The sequence below is a fragment of the Chenopodium quinoa genome, unplaced genomic scaffold (genome assembly GCF_001683475.1).
Source record: "Chenopodium quinoa cultivar QQ74 unplaced genomic scaffold, ASM168347v1, whole genome shotgun sequence".
Classification (NCBI taxonomy): domain Eukaryota; kingdom Viridiplantae; phylum Streptophyta; class Magnoliopsida; order Caryophyllales; family Amaranthaceae; genus Chenopodium; species Chenopodium quinoa.
In genome coordinates this window covers 1,544,377-1,570,498 of record NW_018743906.1, presented here as the reverse complement: position 1 = coordinate 1,570,498, position 26,122 = coordinate 1,544,377, and the positions used below count along the sequence as shown (strand labels likewise).

The 26,122-nt window shown below is 37.0% G+C and overlaps 3 protein-coding genes across 4 annotated transcripts; 2 read left to right on the top strand and 1 right to left on the bottom strand.

Moving 5' to 3' along the window:
• Nucleotides 1-1,538: 1,538 nt before the first annotated feature.
• LOC110686951 lies at nt 1,539-3,934 on the top strand. The gene is made up of 2 exons (XM_021863574.1): nt 1,539-2,399; nt 3,149-3,934. The coding sequence occupies exons 1-2, from the start codon at nt 1,812-1,814 to the stop codon at nt 3,599-3,601; spliced, it is 1,041 nt and encodes a 346-aa protein (XP_021719266.1). The 5' UTR covers nt 1,539-1,811; the 3' UTR covers nt 3,602-3,934.
• Nucleotides 3,935-17,549: 13,615 nt separating this feature from the next.
• Nucleotides 17,550-22,983, top strand: LOC110686948. Its single transcript, XM_021863569.1, has 4 exons — nt 17,550-18,054; nt 19,789-20,004; nt 22,543-22,568; nt 22,652-22,983. The coding sequence occupies exons 1-4, from the start codon at nt 17,719-17,721 to the stop codon at nt 22,869-22,871; spliced, it is 798 nt and encodes a 265-aa protein (XP_021719261.1). The 5' UTR covers nt 17,550-17,718; the 3' UTR covers nt 22,872-22,983.
• On the bottom strand, nt 22,948-25,967 carry LOC110686949. Of its 2 annotated transcripts, none has more exons than XM_021863571.1 (2): nt 25,768-25,967; nt 22,948-23,766 (listed from the first exon to the last, which is right to left on the bottom strand). In XM_021863571.1, the coding sequence occupies exons 1-2, from the start codon at nt 25,933-25,935 to the stop codon at nt 23,137-23,139; spliced, it is 798 nt and encodes a 265-aa protein (XP_021719263.1). In that variant the 5' UTR covers nt 25,936-25,967; the 3' UTR covers nt 22,948-23,136. The 2 variants fall into 2 exon arrangements, with proteins under 2 accessions (XP_021719263.1, XP_021719262.1); XM_021863570.1 differs by lacking the exon at nt 25,768-25,967 and adding an exon at nt 23,854-24,207.
• Nucleotides 25,968-26,122: the final 155 nt, after the last annotated feature.

Below are 26,122 nucleotides of genomic sequence, written 5' to 3'. Positions count from 1 at the left end.
TTTAACATGTCCCAAACCTTAAATGATCCAATCCAATGTGAACTAGACCCGAACTTGACCAATAGTTTTAATGGGCACCTATACTGGATTTCTGCCTACAAGCCACTCGAGTAGAGTGCTCCACTAAAACATTACTTGTAAACGAGACATAATTGCCAATCATCATTAACATACATCATTATTTAAGCTTCTATCATTAATTACTTGGTACTAATGATATGTGGGAAATAAATGCTCATTATCCAGGACCATCTACCATGTCATGTGTAAACAAAAATGAATAGCGCAGCCAAAATTTCTATTTTATTTGACAAAAACTTGGTTGTCATATAATTGATTAACTAAAAAATTAAAAACCCTGTAATTAATTTTTTTTTTGTTGGCTGTACAAAGCAACAAAAAAATACATAAAGAAAAGATGAAGCACATGGTTTGTGAGCTGGCATGACCTTACTATGCGCCTCACTCTCCCACCTTTGTAAGCAATTAATCCTTCCTACCCATCTTTTTTATAAGTGTTGAACAAAATTAATTGAACTTCATTCTATCCTATCTTTATCATTTTATTTGTTTATTATAATTTCATAGGTTATTCTAGTTTATTCACCCTTTTCACTCTAATCCACCGATTTTATAGTAGAGTCCGCACATCAGGTGGTAATATCACCTTTTTTTTTTTTTTTTTTTTTAATTTTTATTGTTAATCATTAGAAGCCTTATCATAATTTGGTAGGTCAACTATAGTTATCATCGCATGCGGACAAAGTACAGTGATGGATCAAAAAATATAAGTATGTATTTTGTACAATTTTAAGTCGGTTTAAAGAGTTAAACTTAATTTCAATGACAAACTATGAAAATATCTCAACATTTTGAAATATACAATTCTAAAATAAATACTTTATATTGTCATTGTAGCTTCATGCCTCTACATGAGGTTATCGATTGATGGGAGAACTTATTAATAGGTTTAAAGTTCGAGCTCTTAAAGATATAATTTTAATGACAAACTATGAAAATATCTCAAAATTTTGAAATATACAATTCTAAAATAAATACTTCATATTGTCATTGTAGCTTCATGTGTCTGCATGAGGTCATCGATTGATGGGAGAAATTAATAATAGGTTTAAAGTTCAAACTCTTAAAGACCTGATTGGTCGTATTTGCCTATTTAGATTAATTGGAGTCTAATAAACTCAAAATCCAGATAATTTAAATTCAATTATAACGTGATTTATTAAGTATTTTTATCAATTAACTTGCTTTGCTTTGTTATAAAGAGATTTATACAAGTCTCTCATGAACTCAATCATGTAACAATAAAGACTTTAGTAAAGGATATCCATTGAGATATAAGGAGTAAATTTTATCCTTTTACAAATTGTACCAACCCAAAATTACTATAATAATAGGATTTATACAACTATACTTGCATAGAAGTATAGAACATAGTTACATTTCTTCCAAATGATGCAACTGTCACAAGGGGGGTTAGAGGGTGTATAAAATAAGGTATAATACAAAAATTGTGACCGTATTATATATAAGATGATTGCCTAAAGTCACATGGCCAACCCAAGTCAGCCAATTCACAACTATTCATGTAACAAACTTTATAAATTAAACTTAGATCCATCATATATATATATATAAAAAAAAAAAAAAAAAAAAAAACCTTGTATCTCCCATGTGGGGTACATGTTACGCGTATAACTTGTCAAAGTTTTTTGTTTTTTGTTGCACAAAAGTCTTAGATAGATTAAGATTGGTTAAACTAACTAGCTAGAAATTCAAGTATAGTTTTGGCAATGGAGGAGAAAAATGGCCATGTTGTTGGTAATCTCTTTGAAGATAGTTGGTTTTTTGGAAATAGCTTGTTAAGTAGGTCAAAATCGTCCAAAACTATGGTAAGGTGTAACTCTGATCCTTGTACTTCTTCATCGAGTAGTACCAAGGAAGAAGGGTTGATATCTGATCAGGATCACCCTGCAATGATTAGTAGTCTCCTCCGAACACCATCGCTTCCAGTTGGGTTCGGAGGAGATAGGAAATATCAACTAGGTGACAATGATGATGAGGAGGAGGACGAGGATGAGGAGGGGCCGAGGATGGGTGATTTAATAATGCAAGCAATGCCATTGCCTAAACAAATGCCTAGGAGAAGATTGGATCGAACACCGTCTCTTCCCCCTTGTAGGGGGAAAGAGGCTGTTTCGACGGTGGCAACGACCGGAATCCCGAATGGTGCGGGAGTTGGAAGGTTGAGTCGGAGGGAGTCGTTAGACCCTTCTGTTATGTTGCAAGAGAAAGGTCCTATTGCTGCAATGACTAAACTTACTAGAAGAGCATCCATTGATTCTTCTATGTTGTTGCCTCCTAAGTCCACTACTTCTAAGGTATGCAAATTTTACTATGTTTTAGTCTTGATTAAAATGTTCATATTGTTACATGTGCATATGAAGTCTAATGCTTCTACTTTTTTATTTTAATGAGCTCCAACTATTGGACTTAAAAACTAATTAATGCAGTGTCTCTGAATTTCTTCACATATTCCCTTTCTTGTAAGCAAGAATGGTCAAGTTCCATTAGTGTCGCCGTGTCGGTCACTCTAATTTATAGGTTGAATTTACTAATTTTTAATGAACTAATGATTTATTTACTCGTGTTCGATAGAGTATTACCAGGTCCGGACTGTATGGTACATGTGTCATGTCTAGCAGGTTAAGTCAAGTTTGATCGAGTCTACTGCTCTACTCGGCTAGTCTCAATTATTTCAGAGTTTGCTACGCTTTCATGAACTAAATTTGTTTGTAGTTATGAAATTTGGAGTTTGTTTTGATGCATGTTTATGTTTGTTTCCCGGTCCATCAAGCTAACATTTGACACGTAAATGATTTGTTATGATCTAGATTAATGTAACAAATAAGTTTTCAAGTACATTCCACATTAACTATTGTTCTTTTAGACTGTTGTTTAGTCAATAAGGGACATTAATCATGATAAGAGTGAGTGCTTTTGTCACATGAAAGTGTACTTTTCCCAACAATTACTATTATGTACAGTTTTTTTTGACAATTGTTATTATACATTGTTTCTACACAACATTGGAACTTGACAATTTGTCAATTTGTTTATGTTGTTACAGGGCACGAAGCAGAGTATGAGCAACTCCAAGAATCGACCACACCGGAAACTGGAGTCTCCTAGCATCAACAGCCAAGCAAAACACGACACAAAAATCGAAAAAATCAACAAGAGCAAGTCTCAAAAGAGTCTAAGCGACTTAGAAGTTGAGGAATTACAAGGTTTTAAGGACTTAGGTTTTTCTTTTGATAACGAAAAGTTAAGCCCAAGTGTAACAAAAATACTTCCGGCCTTACAAAGACGAGCTAGCCTTGATAGTAATCATGTAGATATTGGTAAGGTACGAAGGCCTTATCTTTCGGAGTCATGGCAAAGAACAACAACCTCGTCTCCTTTATCAGCGCCTCCAATTCCTAAACGAGGCGATCCAAAAGCCCCGTCAAGTGATGATATGAAGGCTCAAATCAAATTTTGGGCTCGAGCCGTGGCTTCGAATGTGCGCCAAGAGTGTTGATCATACTAAATCAAGAAAATTACTCATCACTAATTATGATTTTTTTTTTATTTTTACTGAAATTAAATAAATTTAGGATTGTTGACTTGCACATTTAAATAAATTCAACCTTGGGCATTGACTTTTTACAGCAAAATTTTTGATACTTCTAAGGAAAGTAAAATGGGATATGAAATTTGCAAAATATCAGTAATAGATTTAATTTTTTAATGGAAGGATGGTGGAGTAGTGTGTTGCCAAGTAATGCCAACTTATTGCCATGATATGAAAAATAATGTAATTTTGTAAATTGTGACATGATCATTATTGTATTGTTATATAAATAATCTTCAAAGATTTCTTAAACAATTTTGTCTCATGAGTCATGACTCATTATTTGCTTCAACACTCATAATTTGAAAATGAAAGTAGTACTCCGTAAAAAGAGATTAAGTAACTTGCATAAAAAATATTTCAATGTCAACTTCATAGTATATCTTTTTGGGTAGACCACTCATAATAAGCAGATTTTGTACTAGTTATCTACAGATTAGATTGTTGTATTATTTGTTTTATTAGTGGTACGACCGACCTGAAAAAAAACTATCTATTTTAATTGTAATCGATCCAATATGATCCGAGAAATTCAAGACCCAAATCCAATCTGTAATCAAACTGAATTCAACCCGAATTCGAACTTGACCCGATCTGAACTTAATCCGACACCGATTTGATTCAACCTAAACTCAACCCAAATCCGATTTGACCCGACTTGAACTCAAATTGAACCGATTTGATCCGAACCGAGCTCAATCCGATCCGAAATTGACCCAACAAATAACCGACCTAATTAATCTGATTTGTTTTGACCCGAACTGATATTAATCCGACCCAATTTTAACTCGATTTAATTTTTACCCGATCCGAATTTAACTCGACCATAATTAATTATTAACCTTTTTATTCAAGTTCTTATACTACTCCGTACTATATTTACTAATTATTAATAAGTTAACTGTAGGGAATAGTTTCAAGCCTTTAAAATCCCACTAGCTTGAACCCCACTGTGATCATACACTAAAGTACAGTGGTGTCCAAAAGGGAAGAAGATAGAGCAAAAGAGTCGCCAACAAGTTTTTAAGGAACTTGTAAACCGTTCACGAGGTGAAGTTTACACCCCTTAACGATCCAAGAGATCGTCAACTCCATATGGTCATGAACCAAATAAGGGTTCGGGGATGATGGTACAAATCCAACCTAAAAGTGATTGAACCTGCCCTAATAATAGGCCTCTACTTTATTCTGCTCGTATTCGTGCGCGCTTTCTGATTAACATGCAATCAATAGATTTAACCCTAAACCTGTTTAATCTATGTTGGTTGAATATTAATGCACAAATAAACTATTATTGGTGATCACTTGAATTATAATCACATTAACCTAACAAGATTATTAATATCTTATTAAGCGCGATTACAAATACAAATTCCCTTTAACATTCAATAAAGGTGATCAAGCAATAAGAATATAAAACAATATGCATATCAAGCAACATAAATAAATAATCAACATCATTAATAATAATAATATCAATCATAATCATAATCATGTTAAAGCATAGCAAGATCCTAGGCATGATACTAACAAGATTAATAACAAACCCTAGCATGTCACTAAGAAATAAAAATCAAATCTTTAACCCTAACATGATACTAACATGAATTAATATTAGGAAGAATATAGAAGGCATCATAGCAATCATATTTGATATTAAAAATACCCTAGATATGATACTAGGAATATCATAATAACAATCTAAACATGATTTCTACATCATAATATCAATTAATCAATTAAAGTACTTACTTGAATGTCTCGTACCTCTTTCTAATAACAAAATACACGCGTTAGTAACTTCAAGGAAAATAATAATCAAAACAATTAAATTAAATAATTGAAAGAGAGATTTGGGACCAAACCCTCAGAAATTAAAACCTTTCACGTCTAGGGCGAAAGCAACTTCGAATATGGATAGGTGTTTCTAGATCTTGTGAATGCGGAATTTTGTATTAAAACCAAAGTTTAGAAAAAGAAAGAGAATAATCAAGAAAATCTTGATGAGAGTTGGTTATTGGTAATTGATAATTGGTGAATGATGAAGATAGTTGATGAAGACTTAAGAATAAAGAGAATTGGTGGATAATAGATGTAGATGATCCCTGAAAACGGAGTTTTTGATACGATATTTATAGAGAAAATCATCCAAAAAAGATAATTTATCAAAACAGAGTCTGAAGATTGCAAAACCACCTTGGCGCCAGCCCTGGCTCATTGGCGCCAGGACCAGTGGCTAGCGCCAGACGCCAATGGCTGGCGTCTGGCGCCAATCCTGATTCCAGGCGCCAAGTCCTGGGGTTGGACGCCAAATTGGCTTTCAACGCGTTTTCGAAATTCTGATAAAATTCCCGTACTGGAAGATAAAATAATATAATTTCAGTCGAAAATGCTATTTGATCTTGATTAAAACTCTGAAGAATCCTAATTGAATTAAGAATGATAAGAACCTTATAGAATGTTCTAGAAGACTAAAACCATTCCTAGAATGATAAATCATATTAGGCCCTCCCCTAGATCATTGGGCCGTACTTAAAGCTCAAACCGGGCCCAGTTTAGTAAATTGGCCATAACTTCCTCAATATTCATCGGAATTGGGCTTATAATATATCGTTGGAAAGGTCTTTGCAAGCCCCATCCAACTACACCACTATCGGACCCATATCATGGACCAACCAAACTGGATTGGCTGTTTTCTTAAAATAAAGTATTCAAAAACAGGAAGAAGAGAAAAGAATTAAAACTTTCCGCAACACTAGACCTTTCCACACTTTCGTTTCATTCGATTATGAATCAACGTGAAAGGTACACATCACTGGGTTTGGTTTTGGGGAGACACAAATGGGTGTCTACAGAAGCCCCCACTTTGACTGAGTTTGGAGAAACGCAAGTTTCGAAAACGAAAGCCAAAGTATCGATAGGGATGGAGAATGATTCAGAACGTTCTGCGATCCTAAATCAATCTTATAACGCCGATACCTACAAAACTAGCGTTAGTTAAACAGATAAAAGAGTTAAGAAACGCGTATCTTGCACCGTCGAGCACACGTCTCTGAAAGTAACCAATTGCTGCTGTTGTTGTTTTGACGACCTCCTACAAGCTAGAGAATGTCATCCTGCCTGAAAAACGCTACGCCTTGTAACTGCTTCCAAATTAGAAGATTGCTTCACCTGAAACTACCTTCTCCGCTGTGATAATATTCCACATCCAAGGGAATACCATCGAAAATTGCTTCCCTTGAAACAATCCTTAGTTTTTTTTTTTTTTTTTTTTTGTGACAACCCTCCACAATATAGGGAACGCCATCTTGCTGTCTGTTTTGACGATCTTCCGCAATCTAGGGAACGCCGTCGATCAATTTTGCTACATCTTGAGCCTTTTCTTGAATCATAGTGACAACCTTTCCAATCATAGCAAAAGTCGTCGAAGACTGCCCATCTCGTGCTATCTTCTCAAATCTCGGGTGACAACCTCCACAATCTTAGCGAATGCCGTCGAAGACCGCCCATCTCGTGCTATCTTCTCAAATCTTTGGTGACAACCTCCACAATCTTAGCGAATGCTGTCGAAGACCGCCCATCTCGTGCTATCTTCTCAAATCTCGGGTGACAACCTCCACAATCTTAGCGAATGCTGTCGAAGACCGCCCATCTCGTACTATCTTCTCAAATCTCGAGTGACAACCTCCACAATCTTAGCGAATGCTGTCGAAGACCGCCCATATCGTGTTATCTTCTCAAATCTTTGGTGACAACCTCCACAATCTTAGTGAATGCTGTCGAAGACCGCCCATCTCGTGCTATCTTCTCAAATCTTTGGTGACAACTTCCACAATCTTAGCGAATGCTGTCGAAAATAACTTTCCTTGAAGTCATCCTCAGTTGTTGCGATAATATTCCAAAGAATATTCCCGAAGACCAACACTTGTCGATCTTTAAAGCTCGCTCGAACTTTGTTTTCGCTATGCCTGTACGCGGCGCTTTCGTTGCTTTGAACCTATACGTCGGTGCCTTTTCTGCTTTTGAGCCAATGCCTAGGCGCTTTAAGCTAAGTGAGACGATCTTTCATCAGGTCGATCACTTATTGCAATTGTAATCAAACTGACTACTTAATCATGTCAAATTGCTTATAGGGGCTAACTGGCGTACCAAGGAACCCAAAATTTCTGCATGAGGTCGAAATCATCTTTCTGAGAGGCTTCGAGCTCTGTTGTTGTTGATATATCTCTGGCGCCAAGAATTGAAGTAGGGTCCTCCCTATTCTGCTGCACCTGTCTTTATTTTGACTATAGAACTTTGCCAATCTCTTTAATCATCTTAGGGTTGACCTAAGGCTTAACGTTGCTTGACTCATCGACTTGACACGACTCAAGGTATAAACTTGACTCGCTGTGATTGACTGACTCGAGGTTGACTCAACTCAAAGTGAAAAGACACGTGTGACTCATGACTCGTGTGTGCATTGTAATGTGATCATGCGACTTGAAAATGCAAAAAAGCAAAAAATTTCCGTCAATTGTGGAGGGTACCGACTTTCTCCCAAAAAAAGAAAGACGTGAAAAAGAAAATCAAAAGTTTGAAGTTTTGAAGATGCATGTTGAATGAGGAGCTTAGTCAAATGTCATTTGATACTATCTCTCAAGGTGCAAGGATTAATCCATCCTAGGCTATCTCAACTGTTGACTCCATGGTGAAAGTATTTGGGTAACTTAGGCACGGAGGCTAAGCACTTCATACTTCGTGATGCAATGATGAATTATGATTGATGAGTGATGTTGATATGACAAGGCATGCTTCAGCGTTGTATTAAGATTTCATGACAAAGGGTTCCTAAGGGAAGTATATTTGGTCATGTATCTGTGCGGTGTGTGAAAGTGACACTAAAGCTAGGCCGCAAGAGCTAAGTGTGTGGAAAAATATATTGAAAAGAGTCAAATGGTGGTGACTCTTAGGCTAGGTAAGCTAATAATGTAGGGATCAAGCCCCCAAGTCTAGCTTTAAATGAAAAGGGATGAGCATAGGGAATTCCTTGATATGATTATGGTGTAAGTGTGTGAATGTGAATATGAATGCATGTTTATTACGGCCGCACCTCGATGTGAGGTTGCCTACGTATCCATTAGGAATCAGGCCGAACGTAGCTCTAGCCAAACCTCGCACAAGTGTGTGTATACCTCAAAAAGGTCTTTTAAGGGTTGTAACGTGGTTAGGCTAAAGGCTGAAGAAGAAGGGGATAAAGGCTCAAGACCCTAGATAAGCCCCCAAGGTGTGCAACCTCGCTTTTGAATCTTTGTATTTATGCTTGAGTTTCTACTCTTTTTAGCTCTTTTGCTTTAGCATTTATTTTATTTTTATAAGTGTGGGCAATCCCGATCATGCTGTCTATCACTCACTTGGCATTCATGTTTCTCAGGCACGGTACCGAGCACTCGATAAGAGACGCAATCTGAGACGTGTTCTTATCGAAGATATTTTCATATCAAAGACATTGGAACACTTACCCTTTTGTACACTTGTTTTGGTTTATTTTTTGCTTTTGCTATCTTTTGAATTTGCTCAAGCTTTCTTTAGACTTGCATAAGTTGCACGCCATCCCATCCCAAGGTTAGGTAGATGTAGGTTGAAAAAAGAAGGGTATATCGTTAGACGAGGTTCAAAGTGGTTTATGAAGAAAGGATTGTATAATTGAAGGGTGAAATGAGATATGATGTGGCTACAAGGGGTGCCTCAAATCATTAGTATACCTTGTGGTTAATTCGACATGGATTTTTTTTTTTTGAATGCAATGTAATGAAATGATCATATGCAAGGAATTAAATTCTCATTTTAAAAAGGGAAAAAGGAAAAATCTACAAAATTAATCTAAAGGAAAAGAAAAGGTGCCTATGCTAGACTTATTGGGGAAAGAAAAGATGAAAAAGAAATAGAAAAAAAGGCCATGAAATCTTGTCGTAGCAGCTCGCCTCTTGTCTTGTGTTGTTTCCTTTATCATCTCTCGCTCTTCTTGTTAAATGGAGGCATGTGAAGCTTGTTATTATCAATCAAATGTTGGATAGCCTCCTTTAGCTTCCAACAGCTCTCAGTAGTATGACCCCTACCTTGATGATACTTGCAGTGTTCGTCTGGATTCCAACTAGGCAATCTTTTTTTAGGTGCGGGATCTTGAATAGGTCCAACGGGAGTAATGAGTCCTTTGGCATGGAGTCGATCGAAGGCAGTATCGTAACTCATCCCAATGGGGGTGAAGTCTTTCCTTAGTTGCTTCTTAGATCCTTGGTTATCTATGGCTAAAACTTCACTGAGATCAAAGGTACTAACATTGTTACTAGAGTGGGCGTTTTCGGAAGAAGAAGGATTGTCGTTCTTCTTTCCTTTCCAGCCACCGTGGTTACTATTGTTAGTAGCTTTTTGCTTTGCAAGGTCATCTTCGATTTCAATTCCGATGTCATAAACGGCCTTGAAAGTATTCAAATTGTGTTGATATTTTAGGTGCTTCGAATACTTTTCTTGGAGATTCTTAATAAACATCCTCACAGATTCCTTTTCGGTGGGGACCTCAATTATCTTAGCGGAAGTTTCCCTCCACTTATTAAAGAAAGAAGTAAAGCCTTCATTTTCTTTTTGTCTTAGCATCTCAAGTTTTCTATGATCGGTTTCAACTTGGATATTGCACTTGTACCTATCAATTTTGGGATGTCGTTGGCATTGAACTTCTGCGGAAGAAGATCTTTGTCCACCGAGACCCCTTGTGATGTAAGCTCTTGAAACTTGTAATCGCTAGACAACTTTCTTAGGCTCTCTTGCATGAGGTCCATCTGTTGTAGCTTCACGGGATCATCAACCTTGAGGGTGAGTAGCTTCAGTGTTTCAGCCATGGTAACCAATTGGTTCCTAAGCTCATTGACTTCTTCTTGAGTTGCCATTATCTTCTTAGCCTTCCTCTTTTGACGAATCGGTTTATCAAAAAGCGAAACTTGAATAAAGAGGTTGTCCTTGATTTATCGCCCTTCTCTCCTCGACCAAGTACTGTGAAAAGGAATTTGGGGATACTTATTGTTAATTATTTGACTCAAACTTTATTCAACATGCAATGGATGGAGGAGGTGAAGAAAGATGGAAGAATGTGAAGAAGATTTAGACGGAGGGATATGAAGAATTAGGAGTAGAATGTACCCCCTCAACTCAAATGACGGAAGAGACAGACTCATGCATGAACCTAAGACATGGCCATGGTGATGTATACTCAAAGTGTGTGCTAAGACTAGTGAGTGTAGATGGTGCGTTAAGACTCGTGTCATGACCATGTGGCTAGACTATGTGACCAAGACTCGATTAATGACTCGACAAGGTGTTATTGACAGCGGAAATTAACCGAATTAATTAGTAAACTGGTTAATTAGACATTAGGTGATGACTCGACAAATAATCCGAACTGTCGGCCAAGCGACAGGACTGTCGTCACAATATGGTGGTTGGCGCCAGACGTTTTAGTAAATGTCTGGCGCTACACACCATACAGTGGCACTACAACTCAGATTTTGGCACCAATATTGGAGCCTCAGTCTGGGACTGTTTTTGATATTATTAGTCAACTAGGGTATGCCTAAAGTCGTACTAGGTCAATTCCGATTAAAAGAAGAAAAAAATTTATTGACTCAAGTTAATTAATTAATTAATTAATTAATTAGGCAAAGTTCTTTAAGTCATTAATTATAATCTCAACACAAATCAACAAACGGTTAAGAGGAGCATGGAATATATATGCGCAACAAATAATGCACAATTAGTCAAGTAGGCACAATATGATGCAATGAGTTCGCAACCTAACCATGGCTCTAGTTCTCTAAAGTTCGGGATATGGTTTAGTCAAATAGGGTCCATGGTTAATTGTCCAGATGCACCGCGTAGAAGCCTAACCGTGAAGGGTTAACGCGTGTGGATAGAACACCGCGAGTTTTTAGAAAAAACTCACTTCCATGGTTTGGTGAATTCAACCTCTCAGATGTACCCTTTGTTGCCAGGAGCGTTCAATCGGGTAGATAGAGCATGAATTCCCAGAGGGTTATGTCCATATGTAGAACACATATGGGTTTCACAAAAGTGAGAAAAAATTCAATCAGGAAGTAGGATCGAGCAAACAATACGAAAAACCGGTCGAAATTAGAGCGCATATTTCTGGCTCGGTATTGGGGGAAATTGGCGCCAGCAAACAGAGACTAGAGCCAACTTTTAACTGTAGCGCCTGGCGCCAATAATGGCGTCTGGCGCTACGGCAAAAAGTGTGGCGCCAAGCTCTGGCCCCTGACGCTACTTCCCACATGACTCAGCAGCTTTCTGTGCTCTATAAAATCATCCAGTTTCGCGCGGTGTTATTTCAGTCCTAGTTGTGAAAGACATTTCTCAAATTTCCTACGTGTAAAATCCTTATGTTTTTTACTCATTACGGATGGTCTTTCCAATGAGAACCTTTTTATTCATATGACAATAATGTTAATCAAAATTACGCACATGAAATACTTAGAACTTTTCGAGTCTCATCCACTCATTCTAAATCATTGCCGAAACAAATTCAGGAATTAAAATAGAAATCCTCCCTAGTGGAGTCGCCAAAAACTGTAGGGAATAGTTTCAAGCCTTTAAAATCCCACTAGCTTGAACCCCACTGTGATCATACACTAAAGTACGGTGGCGTCCAAAAGGGAAGAAGATAGAGCAAAAGAGTCGCCAACAAGTTTTTAAGGAACTTGTAAACCGTTCACGAGGTGAAGGTTACACCCCTTAACGATCCAAGAGATCGTCAACTCCATAAGGTCATGAACCAAATAAGGTTTCGGGGATGATGGTACAAATCCAAACTAAAAGAGATTGAACCTGCCCTAATAATAGGCCTCTACTTTATTCTGCTCGTATTCGTGCGCGCTTTCTGATTAACATGCAATCAATAGATTTAACCCTAAACTTGTTTAATCTATGTGGGTTGAATATTAATGCACAAATAAACTATTATTGGTGATCACTTGAATTATAATCACATTAACCTAACAAGATTATTAATTATCTTATTAAGCGCGATTACAAATACAAATTCCCTTTAACATTCAATAAAGGTGATCAAGCAATAAGAATATAAAACAATATGCATATCAAGCAACATAAATAAATAATCAACATCATTAATAATAATAATATCAATCATAATCATAATCATGTTAAAGCATAGCAAGATCCTAGGCATGATACTAACAAGATTAATAACAAACCCTAGCATGTCACTAAGCAATAAAAATCAAATCTTTAACCCTAACATGATACTAACATGAATTATTATTAGGAAGAATATAGAAGGCATCATAGCAATCATATTTGATATTAAAAATACCCTAGACATGATACTAGGAATATCATAATAACAATCTAAACATGATTTCTACATCATAATATCAATTAATCAATTAAAGTACTTACTTGGATGCCTCGTACCTCTTTCTAATAACAAAATACACGCGTTAGTAACTTCAAGGAAAATAATAATCAAAACAATTAAATTAAATAATTGAAAGAGAGATTTGGGACCAAACCCTCAGAAATTAAAACCTTTCACGTCTAGGGAGAAAGCAACTTCGAATATGGATAGGTGTTTCTAGATCTTGTGAATGCGGAATTTTGTATTAAAACCGAAGTTTAGAAAAAGAAAGAGAATAATCAAGAAAATCTTGATGAGAGTTGGTTATTGGTAATTGATAATTGGTGAATGATGAAGATAGTTGATGAAGACTTAAGAATAAAGAGAATTGGTGGATAATAGATGTAGATGATCCCTGAAAACGGAGTTTTTGATACGATATTTATAGAGAAAATCATCCAAAAAAGATAATTTATCAAAACAGAGTCTGAAGATCGCAAAACCACCTTGGCGCCAGCCCTGGCTCATTGGCGCCAGGACCAGTGGCTAGCGCCAGACGCCAATGGCTGGCGTCTGGCGCCAATCCTGATTCCAGGCGCCAAGGCCTGGGGTTGGACGCCAAATTGGCTTTCAACGCGTTTTCGAAATTCTGATAAAATTCCCGTACTGGAAGATAAAATAATATAATTTTAAGACCCTCTTCACGTCTTCAAATCCCCTACATTTCGAAGATGCCTTGGCTGGGATTGATTGTAGAGTAACCGACGAGATGAATGCAAGGTTGGAGGCTCCGTATTCTAGGGAGGAGATTTTACAAGCTTTGAAACAGATGCATCCTCTGAAAGCCCCGGGTCCGGATGGTATGTGCCCTTTATTTTTTCAGACGTATTGGAATATTGTTGGCCCTGCTGTTACTAATTTGGTTATTGGAGTGCTTAATGGTGAGATGATGTTGGATTTAATTAATAAAACTTTTATTGTGCTTATTTCGAAGAAAAAGGAGCCAGATAAAATGACTGATTTTAGACCTATAAGCTTGTGCAATGTGGTGTATAAATTGGTTACCAAAGTGTTAGCGAATCGTCTGAAAACTTTCCTTTCTGATATTACGTCTATTAATCAGAGTGCTTTTGTCCCGGGGAGATTGATCACGGATAATTTTCTGGTTGCGTTTGAACTGTTTCATCATATGAAAAATTCAGGAAGCGAGAGTGGTTCGCTAGCGCTTAAGGTTGATATGGCTAAGGCGTATGATATGGTGGAATGGGGTTTTCTTAGAGCGGTAATGCACAAATTGGGGTTTGTTGAGAGCTGGATTGATCGGGTAATGCATTGTGTGTCGACGGTCTCCTTTTCGGTTCTTATAAATGGGGCACCTTCGGGGGAGTTCACTCCATCTAGGGGTTTACATCAAGGTGATCCTCTTTCCCCGTATTTGTTTATCTTGTGTGCTGAGGCTTTGTCTGGTTTGTTAACTAAGGCAGTGGAAGGTGGACATCTTCATAGGGTTCGGGTTGCTCCATCGGCTCCGACCATATCACATTTGTTCTTTGCTGACGACAGTATTATTTTTTCTAAGGCCAAGGTGGAGGAAGTTAATACTATTCGTGATATTTTGCATAAGTACGAAGTAGCTTTAGGGAAAATGGTGAATTTTGGGAAGACTACGGTGACTTTTAGTAAGGGTGTTCCGGTGGATAGGAGAGAAGAGTTAGCAAACTTATTTAGGGTGAATATTGTCGATGTGCATGACAAGTATCTTGGCTTACCTACGGTGATAGGGAGGTCAAAGCAGGTGCTTACTAAGGGCATTCGAGAGAAGCTTTGGAGTAGACTTCAAGGGTGGAAGGGGGGTTTTTTATCTAAGGCGGGTCGGGAAGTTTTGATAAAAGTTGTGGCTCAATCAATCCCAACCTACGCGATGAGTGTGTTCAAATTCCCCTCTTCTTTTTGTGACGAGTTGCGTTCTTGGTAGCCAATTTTTGGTGGGGTCAACGGAGGGGAGAGCGTAAAATACATTGGATAGCTTGGAAGAAATTGTGTGAGCCTAAGGCTGCAGGAGGCTTGGGTTTCCGTGATTTCAAGGCTTTTAATTCGGCTCTCTTAGGGAAACAGGCTTGGCGGTTAATTCAGTTTCCGGACTCTTTGGTGGCACAGGTCTTAAAGGCTCGCTATTACCCGAATGGTGAGTTTTTGAGCTCTGATCTTGGCAACTCACCGAGTTATTCTTGGCGAGGGATATGGGGCGTGAAATGGGTGGTTCGGCGTGGTTTAAGGTGGAGGGTTGGAGATGGATTGAGAATTTCGGTTTGGAATAGCTTATGGATCCCGGGTACACAATCTCGAAAGGTGTTATCTCCTAGAGGTAATGTGGCTGAAGATTTGAGAGTGTGTGACTTAATTCATCTTCCAACGGCATCTTAGAATGTTGCTAGGGTGAAGGAAGTGTTTCTACCTTTTGAGTGGGATCGCATTTTGAGCATTCCAATTAGCCAACGCTTACCCGATGATTCTATTTGCTGGGATTTAGAGAAGAGTGGGGATTATACAGTTTGGTCAGCGTATAGGGCCATTTATGGTGATGGGTTGATGGATGAGGCTTCCTCGTCTATTGTTGTTGTTCATTTCTGGTCGAGAATTTGGAGTGCTGACACTCTCCCAAGGGTGAAAACTTTTTTCTGGAGGGCTTCTAGAGGGGCTCTACCTACTCGGGTGGGATATGGGAAGCGTATTGCTGGGAGAGTGTTCACGTGCTTGCTGTATGGGAGCGCTGACGAAACTGAATTGCACGCTCTAAGAGATTGCATTACAGCCAGACTCTTGTAGGAGGAAAGTGGAATAGGGGAGGTTGTTGAAGGCTGCTTTAATGATTTTGGGGAATTGGCAAGGACGTGCTTTGAAATTCTGCCTGTAAGGGAGCACGCCCTTTTCATGTCGGTTTGTTGGGCCATCTGGACAGCTAGAAACAAATGGTTATTTGATGGAGAACCCTGTGATCCTAAGCGATCGATGGAGTATGTGAAGAAGATTTTGCAGGAGGTTCAAGGGGAGGAGCAGCTTAGGGTGCAGGTGGGGAGAGGGGTGAAGCAGCGCTGGACACCTCCTAGTGATGGATGGGTGAAGTTGAATGTTGACGGGGGCGTGTGCGAGGGATTGGGTGCGAGTGCTGGTGCCATTGTGAGGGATTCAGGTGGTGTGCCTCTGCTCGCTGCTGCTTGGAGGACAGAGGAGAGGTGGGTGCCCTGCATCGCCGAAGCTAAGGCAATTTTCTTGGGGCTTAGGGCTGCTATAGATGCTGGGTACACTCGGGTTGAGGTGGAGGGGGATTGCCTAGCCATTATCAACGCAATTGTGACTCGTGAAAGAGGGAGAAGCTGTCTCCATCTGATATTAGATGATATTCATCATTTGTGTTCATTGTTAGATAGTGTGTCTTGGAAGTTCATTCTCAGGGAGGGTAATAAAGTCGCTCATGGTTTAGCTCATTGTTTGTCGTGGGAGGTGGATAGTAGTGTTTGGTTGACGGATTTCCCGTCTTGTATTGTTTTGCTTTTGAACAATGATATCCCTATGAATGAAAGCTAGTTGCTCTTTTGGAGCTTCTCCTCAAAAAAAAAAAAAAAAAAAAAAATCACTATTAGACACACCTTCAACTTTCTTTGAAATAATGATTTACAAACCGTTCCCATGTTTTTTTTTTTTTAATACGGAGTATATTTTTTGTGAAAGAATGTAACATTTTTTTTTTTTAACGGAAAGAATGTTACATTATTATAATAGAATTTGCACACATTAGAAACTGATCATGTTAAAATACCTAAAAATGCATTTTGGTTTTACCTTATACCAAATTCACATGGCCATGATCCAACCTCGTAGCTACAGTCATACCATGATAATCAAATGGTTGGCCTAGACACGACTTGAATTTACAAGTGTCAAGTTGTGTCAAACTTACTCAACACATGACTAGTAACGTATTATGTCATGTCGTTAATCAAATGGTTGGCCTAGGCACGAATTGAATTTATGGGTGTCAAGTTGTGTCAAACTTACTCAACACATCACACATGACTAGTAACGTATTATGTCATGTTGTTAATCAAACGGTTGGCCTAGGCACGATTTGAATTTACGAGTGTCAAGTTGTGTCAAACTTACTCAACACATGACTAGTAACATATTATGTCATGTCGTTTATCAAATGGTTGCCCTAGGCATGACTTGAATTTACGGGTTTTAAGTTGTGTTAAACTTACTCAACACATGACTGATAACGTATTATGTCATATCGTATACAAACGATTGGCCTAGGCCCGACTTGAATTTACGTGTCTCAAGTTGTGTGAAACTTACTCAACACATAAAGTAACTAGTAACATATTATGTCATGTCGTGTCATATTCATCTCATATAGGCATATAATTACTTTTTCCGTGTTCAAGAATCAAGGACGCACCCGGACACAGCCATCTTTAAGAATATCCATCCAAAACCAATTTTAGCGGATCACAATGTAGGAATTTAGCCGGGAAAAAAACAGAAATGCCCAAAATCATACATCTTCTTCCTCCAAACTCAGCGATAGTAAGCTCCCAAAAACACCATTGAAGTTGCACAAATGTTGCAATCCATACATCTTCTTCCTCCAAATTCTCTCACTCCTTCTCATCACCTTCTCCTTAAACCTTTTCTCTCTCCTCCACTCACTTTCCTCCACAAACCCACTTCAACCCACTCTCTCTCCTCCAATCTCCGCCCCAATTCTCAACCATGGCCGCTCTTCGCCGCCGTGGAAGAAGGACCCATCGAACTTTCGCCGGATACTCCGTCAATATTTGCCACAAATGACGACCCTACCCCTCTTCAAGTCTCCACCAGTGTTCTTCTTACTGGGGCTATTACTGTCTTTCTCTTTCGCTCAATTCGTCGCAGAGCTAAACGAGCTAAGGAATTGGTATGAAGAATTGTGTTTGATTATGTGTTGTTTGATTAAATTGCAGTTCTTAGTTTTGTGGGGTTCTTTCAAATTTGTGATACTGGCTTTATACTTGTTTATTAGTAGATTTAATTTGGAATTCATTGAACTTCATTTTTCAATATTGCCTATTGTGTGGATAATGATACGGCTTACCTGCCTGGTGCACGTATATATAAACAATGTAAAGCTTTCATTTGATAAATCAAGTAGCATAACAGCATAAGTATTAATTTTTGCCAAATGCTGATGGTTTATTGTATTTATATTGTTGTTGGTCATATCTTCAATGTTTTTTTAATGTACATTCATAGTTGTTTAGTGTATCTTTATGGCTATTGAATGAATATCTTTTGGTTTGTTTATCATGAATATGTGATGATAATTGAGAATAATGATCCCATTTTCATGAATATATAGTGATTTTATCACAAAAATACTATGCTAATTGTACATATAATGAGTACTTTTGTTGATTTAATTACAAAAATGCAACTTCATTTGCCAATTGCCTTACAAATTTGATAAACTTGTATTTTCTCTCCTCCTTACCTCTTTAATAGGACACCATTGTTATGAGGTCATTTTAAGGACTCGGTTTGAAATACCAAAATTCGCCTTTATAGTTTGTAGATTTGTTGAGAAATGAGGCAAATTTGCTTAATAGGTAAATATGGAGTGACCTGTTATATAGAAATAGAATTGTAGCTTATTAACGTGCGACCAAGGGAGTAAAATATGTTTTGACCACTAGATATTGCATTTTCATTTTCAGGCCTGTAAGAGATCTTTGCTTTAGGTTGGTACAGTTGTTGAATTGCTAGCAAGCATAAAAGTTCAGAATTGTGATTTAGAGATGGTAGTTTTTTGAGTTGGTTTTTGGGATTATGCCTTCCTGTTAACTGTTGATAAAGACGGTCTTTTGGTTGGGTTTATTGCAGCCGCTTGGCCAGTTACTCGAGATTCTCGATTATTCCATTTCTTGATGTTAGCAATGTACAGTGGTCAAATAGGATTATTTTCGTCCCGAGATCTTTTACTTTTTTTCATAATGTGGGAATTAGAATTAATTCCTGTTTATCTACTTTTATCCATGTGGGGGGGAAAGAAACGTCTTTACTCCGCTACTAAATTTATTTTGTATACTGCAGGGGGTTCTATTTTTCTATTAATGGGAGTTCTGGGTGTTGGTTTATATGGTTCCAATGAACCAACATTAAATTTCGAAATATTAGTTAATCAATCGTATCCTATGTCATTAGAAATAATATTCTATATTGGGTTTTTTATTGCGTTTGCTGTCAAATTACCGATTATACCTTTACATACATGGTTACCCGATACCCACGGAGAAGCACATTATAGTACTTGTATGTTGCTAGCCGGAATCTTATTAAAAATGGGAGCGTATGGGTTGGTTCGGATCAATATGGAATTATTACCTCACGCTCATTCTATATTTTCTCCTTCGTTGATGATAATAGGCACAATACAAATAATCTATGCAGCTTCAACATCTCCTGGGCAACGTAATTTAAATCATATTTGGTCACTTAGGCTCCTAGCAAATTGATATCTTGACCCTTGCATCTTTTAGATTTCAATGTTCTTGGTTATATCATTTTACCAATTGAGGCATGTGATTTTCAATACTCGAGCAAAGTTATTGTCTTCTTGAGATGTTAATGTATTGTAGATGTTTTGTGGTCTTAGAGAATGAGAGCCTCTGGTGCAAAGAGTTTGAAAGAGGAAGCATTGGATAGCTTAAAAGCAATTGGATCGGTCTCGATTGAACCTAAATCTTCACCATCCCCTGTTCAGGCCTTCTTAGGAGCGATCACTGCAGCTGTTATTGCAGCCATTCTGTATAAATTTACAACTACTATCGAGGCATCTCTTAATCGGCAAACAATTCCTGATAATTACTCGGTTTGTCCTTTCACTCCTTTCCTTTTTTTTTCCTGAACGTACATGTCCTGATTTTTATTATTATTATTATTAAATTCCATGCTTTCTCACTTTGTTCTGTGGTTTGAGGCTTAGATGAGATTTAATGCTGCTCTAGGAGAGTGTTAAATAAAAAGTAATTTCATAATATCAATAAATGATATGTGACTGTGAGATTTATGTGTAGTTAAGAATATAATTTTATAGAGAAATGGCTTATCATGTAATCCTCACTACTGCTTGATGTTGGTAACAATTTTCATATTCTTTCCCTCTTGCCCATGGAGCCTAATTGTTAATTCATTCTCAATAAAATCATCTTTGTTGGTACTTTTATTACTCTTTCTTCCATGGCTGACCAGCTGTACTTCGGCTATGTTCAGTTCAACTTAGTTAAGATGATATCATCTTACATCGGCTATGATCAGATTAGAAAAGATCAGATCATGTGAACTAAACATAGCCTTCTTCTGAAACAGATGGTGCTTGTTTGCTTCAGCCTCCATCCATGGTATTCATGACCCAAATAATGCATGAAAGTTATATATGTATATAGAGTTTTTTCTTTCCCTTGTATTGGTAAATGGTCCTTGAACGTCTTTTACCCAAAATTCCAAAATTCCAAAATCATATCTTTCTAAAAGTTGACAGCTAACATATTCAATTTTAAGAGAAATATAATACTGACCACTCTTTCAGTGGAGTGATGATGATAATTTTGGTATGTGGCTGTTCAAGTCTTTTACTTTAGTTTCCGTTTTGTTTTCTTCTCTTTTGTTGAGAGAGAAGGGATGGATGGCCCTAGATTTTATGATATCTTAAGCATAAGGCTTACAAACTAATCCAAAGAAAGATTAGTATTTTGCATAAACCTGCCGTCATTGAATGCTGATAGGCAGTTCTCTGTATGTAAACACATACTGCAAAAGTGTGACTTGCAGTAGCTACTAGCTAGTGACATTGTCAACATCTTAGACAAAAAGACTTTGTTTAGATGCATCAATTTGTCATTTCATCTTATTTTTAGATATTAGGCTGCATAGTATATTGTAATGATTTCATCGGAGGAAGAGCTTGTGTTTAACCCTGGTAGTAAAGATTATAAAACTTGACTTGTGCTCCGCTCTCGTCTGAGCCAAGTCCACCACATGACGTTTTACCTGAAACTGCATGATTCAACAGAAGTTAGACTGCTTGACAAAGCTTATTGATGTTTCAATACATCAGGTTTCCTTTCCTGTTTGAAAAGAACTGCTATTTTCTTCCCAGAAGAGTTGTTGGTCTGATTCTAATATTATGGTGGTTGTCTCTACTTGGTCAATCATCTACCAGTAATTGGCTTTTTTACCAGTAACTTCCTTTGTGATACCTTCCTGTTTAGCCGTACATGTTTCACTATTGGACTAGCTTCTCCCTCTTAGAGCTACGTAATTTTAGTTTAACCTTGCCTTCTGCATGCCACAAAGTAGATATAAGCTTGAAAAAGTTCCATGTTTCTTCCTTCTTGTAGCTCAATAGTTGATTCATGTTAGCCAACCCCAAATCATTTTGCGACTAAGGCTTTGTTGTTGTTGTTGTAGCTCTAATAGTGATGTAAGTGCCTCACATAGATGGCTGTATTACATGGCTGCTGCAATAATTATTGCCTTATTAGAGTTTGATTTACTCAGAGACAGATATGTGATCATGTTCTAAAAAATTATGTTCTCAGCCTACATAGAAAGGCTACAAGTAACCTATCCATGTTTTATTTTTATTTTTTTTTATCTTTTTTATTTTTTTTTATCTTTTTTTATTTTTTTTTAGCTGTGTAATTAATAGTTAAAGTAATCTGCCTTTAGCTCTGAAAATGCCTTAAAAACAATGATTCTATGTGTGTTGGTAACTTGGTACGGACATTAATTGCAACCACCATAATATCATATAACCCCTTTCTGTACAACCTTGTTGCATGTGACCATGTCTCTTTATATCATTTTTTATTGATACATAATTATCTATGTCCCTTGTCTGTTTCGAAAATTTACTTAAAATCTGCCTAATATGTTTTGTGGCTGTTGTTTTAAGTTACTTCGTATAATTGAAATTCATGTTTAAGGAGCTAAATAGACATAGTTAGTGAAACAGGCGTATTCTTTGAAGACAGTCCCATGAGGTTTCTTAATCATAATATTCAACACCCTTGTTTATGAAACTGGTATTTGCTCTTCTGGAAATTAATTTCAAAGTCAAAAAAATTTATTAGTGTCATACTTTCCAGTCTTTACATTAGCACATGTTGCTGACTTGATGCATATAAGCTCAGAAATCAATATGCATTCATGCAACTCATGATTAGTGTATTAGGCATATAGTTCTCTGCCTATATGCATTCCTAATGAAGTATCTGAGTGCTGGAATATCGACATGTATGTTCTCCAAAACTCTTGTAAGTTAAAACTTAGTTCGTACTCATGTTTGCTCAGCTAAAAATTTTATGTTTTGTTTGTCATAATCTCTTTGATTTCCCCTGCTTTGCAGGTTCGTCAAATTACTGTTACAATAAGGTACAATTCCTGACTAGTTTATTAAATTTATTCCAGAATTCTTAATAGGCATCAATTTGACTCTTTTCTACTGCTATTTGTAGGACTATTATCAATGGATTGTGCTACCTAGCAACATTTGTTTTTGGCTTCAACGCTCTCGGCTTATTCCTTTACTCAGGGAAGCTCACTCTCGATTCTCTTTTTGGAGACACTGCAGGTAGCGATGAGAATATTACTGACGTAAAAGATTCCAGTTCCCCCAATCTGTCATCTGAAAGTGCTAGTAATCAGGAAAATAATGATTCTGATCAAACTTCTTAATACATCCTGTCATAGATTAGTACAATTTTAGTCTACAAGAGTATAACATACTTTTATGTCGATCACGCTATATATATACAGAATAGCAGCTTTATCAGGTGCAGATTTTGTATGCTGGTTCAGTTTACAATTTTTGACCTTACAAAAAAATTCAGAATATAACAAAATCTCACATAATACAATTCACAATTATTGACTTTATAAAAAGGAGTTATAAACTATCACAAATGGTGTAGCATAGCTAAGGAACAAACAATTATTTCATTTAGAATGCAACAGTAGTAGACATCAGCGCTGTGGTAAGAGCAGTAGCTTGAAGTTCAGAACTACAATCAACCATTATTCCCTCCTGCTCAAAACACTTGGGCACAGTTTTGTTTCTCTCCTCTTCTTTTTCGCTTGACTCGTTAAACTCATCCAGTATCTTCTTATTAACATCGAGAACATACAAAACCGCCACCATTGCAACTGAGGAAAGAAACATAGGAATCGGACCAAATATCCACATCAACATTGTTATAGCAAAATAAATCGCCCTTAAACCGACCTGCCAGAAATTCGCACCATGATACAAAGACTCGACGATGAATTCTTCAGGGACCCCTGCCTTTGGCATACTTAAGAAGAGATTAGCCTGCACATAACACCTAGAAGATTGGACAAAAGACGCGAAAGCAAGCAAGAAAAACAAGAGGATGCTGATGTATTTGATGGAAGTGATTGGTACTCCTGCATCTCCATAGATTATTCTCTTGATTATTTCACTGCTTGAGGAGCTTCCGATCCATGCGCCAATCAAAGAACTCAGGGTTAAAGAGGTGGATGCCATGAAATTCGATGCTACTATCGTGCTGTTCATTACTGTAAAAGCTGGACCTCTACTCATTGCATCAACCTGAGATTAGGCATAAAATCATTGTTGAGATTTTTACAAATATTTTTTTGAGTAAAATAATTTTGAGGAGTTTATATATAGACTAACCTGCATGAGTTTCTTAACCCATATTTTTTGACAGTGATTATGAAAGCCAACAACAGTACACTTCGAATTTCTGAGGTATCTGTATACAAGGAATATATGGTATCCAAACATCATCAACAGCCCTGCTGGTACCAATATCACATCTAGCATCTCCTTTCGCCACTTCATTTCTTCTCCCTCGATCGTCTTGATTGATGTCAATCTTCTCAGTGAATTAAACCAGCAGTATGATTGTATGAAGATTTAGTTTAGTAAGTCTTTTTTTAAAATTTTGCTTTTACAAAAATGAATAAAGTCCATTTCAAGATAGGTAGGAAAAAATAGCGGGAAAAGTATTATGAAAGCTTAGGTTATGATTGCATGCTTTAGCTTTTAATACATAAAAAATATTAATCTAATTAAAGTGGAGTAGTTAAGTTGATTAACTAATGTAAGACGTACTAATCATACAGATAAAACATTTTTAGCACTCAGTAATGCACTTAAACAGTAGGTGATTTGCTGTTGCAGCTAGCCAATAGGATAGCAGAAGAGAGACTAAAATTAACAAGCTAATACAAGATACATTGATCCGTAATACTACTTGTAATTAATTAATCATTTTTTAGGGGTACTGTATTAAGTTACTCTGTAATAGTCCAATCTTTAAAAATTTATTGAGTCTTAGAAATATAAAACAACCTAATGGGATAAAAGTGGAGAAAGAAAAACGAAAAAGAATGTTAGGATATGAGGCAATCTTTAAGTGACGGAGAGAGTACTGCAGTTATAAAGCTTATTGGTATTAGCTTTTTCAAAAATCTATACGCATACACTCATACATTACTCGTGTATATTATGGGTTCCTAAATCCATGTAAATATGTAAAATAGTCCTAAATAAGGAGTATATAATTCAGCATATACAAAATACATCATACTGTATTTTCTTTTAATTTCTTTGATCAAGAAGCAACAGCAGCAGACAACACTGCTGTATTGATTGCAGTTGCTTGAAGTCCATAATTACTATTTGCCATTTCCTGTTGCTCAAAAGGCCTATCCACAGCTATCTTTCTCTTCCCTTCTTTGTTACATGATTCATTAAAATCATGCATATGTTTCTTAGTAACATCAAGAACATACAAAATTGCCACCGTTGCCACTGAGGAAAGAAACATAGGAATTGGACCGAACATCCACATCAACATTTTTATAGCAAAGTAAATCGACCTTAAACCCACTTGCCAGAAATTGCCACCGTGAACACTAAGGCCTCAACGACGAATTCTAAAGGGATTTCAGCCTTTGGCATACTTATGAGGAGGTTATCCTGCACGTAACACCTAGAAGATTGTATGAAAGACGCGAAAGCAAGCAAGAAAAACATGAAGATGCTGATGTATTTGATGGAATTGATTGATAATCCTGTATCTCCGTAGATTATTCTTCCGACTAATTCATTGCTTGAGGAGCTTCCAATCCATGCACCAATCAATGAGCTTAAGGTTAAAGAAGTGGTTGCCGTGAAATTTACTGATATTATTGTGTTGCTCATTGCTGTGAATGTTGGACCTCTACTCATTGCATCAATCTAACACATACAAGATTCAAGCTAAATGAGATAAAATCATAATTGACAAACAATTCCACACTTTCAAATTCTATACTAAGTATTTCCAAAAATTCGAAAAAATTAGTAGGGTCAATCAACCCCGCAATGTATGATAGATTCACTATTTATGCCTATAAAGCGAAGAATCCCACCAAAGACAGGGTAAGGAGGGATCAGATTTACGTAGTCTTATCCCAAAAGCTAATTTGTCGCGTTGACATAGATTTTAGTTGAGACAACTCTAGTACTCTACATATGGATGCTGAAGTTTTGATTTTGTTGAAGCTTAAAAGAATGTACAAAAAGAGTGGATTGACCAACCTGCATAAGTTTCTTGGCCCATATTTTTTGACAATGGTTATCAAATCCAATAGTAGTATCCTCTGATCTTCTGAGATACCTGTATAACAAGTATATATGGTACCCAAACATCACCAACACTCTTCCTGGTACCAGGATTATATCTAGCTCTTCCTTATGCCACTTCATTCTGTTTCTTTTCGACCACGACCTCGATCTGTTTCTCTAGGGAAATCCTGTGTCTTTCTTTTAGAATATTCTTGTAGAGTATCATAAGCAGAAGAACTATATGACAGCTTAAAAACTTATACAAAGAATCTTTATTTAACATATAAAAAGAACTCATGGAATCATATAAAAAAATTGAGCTAATTAA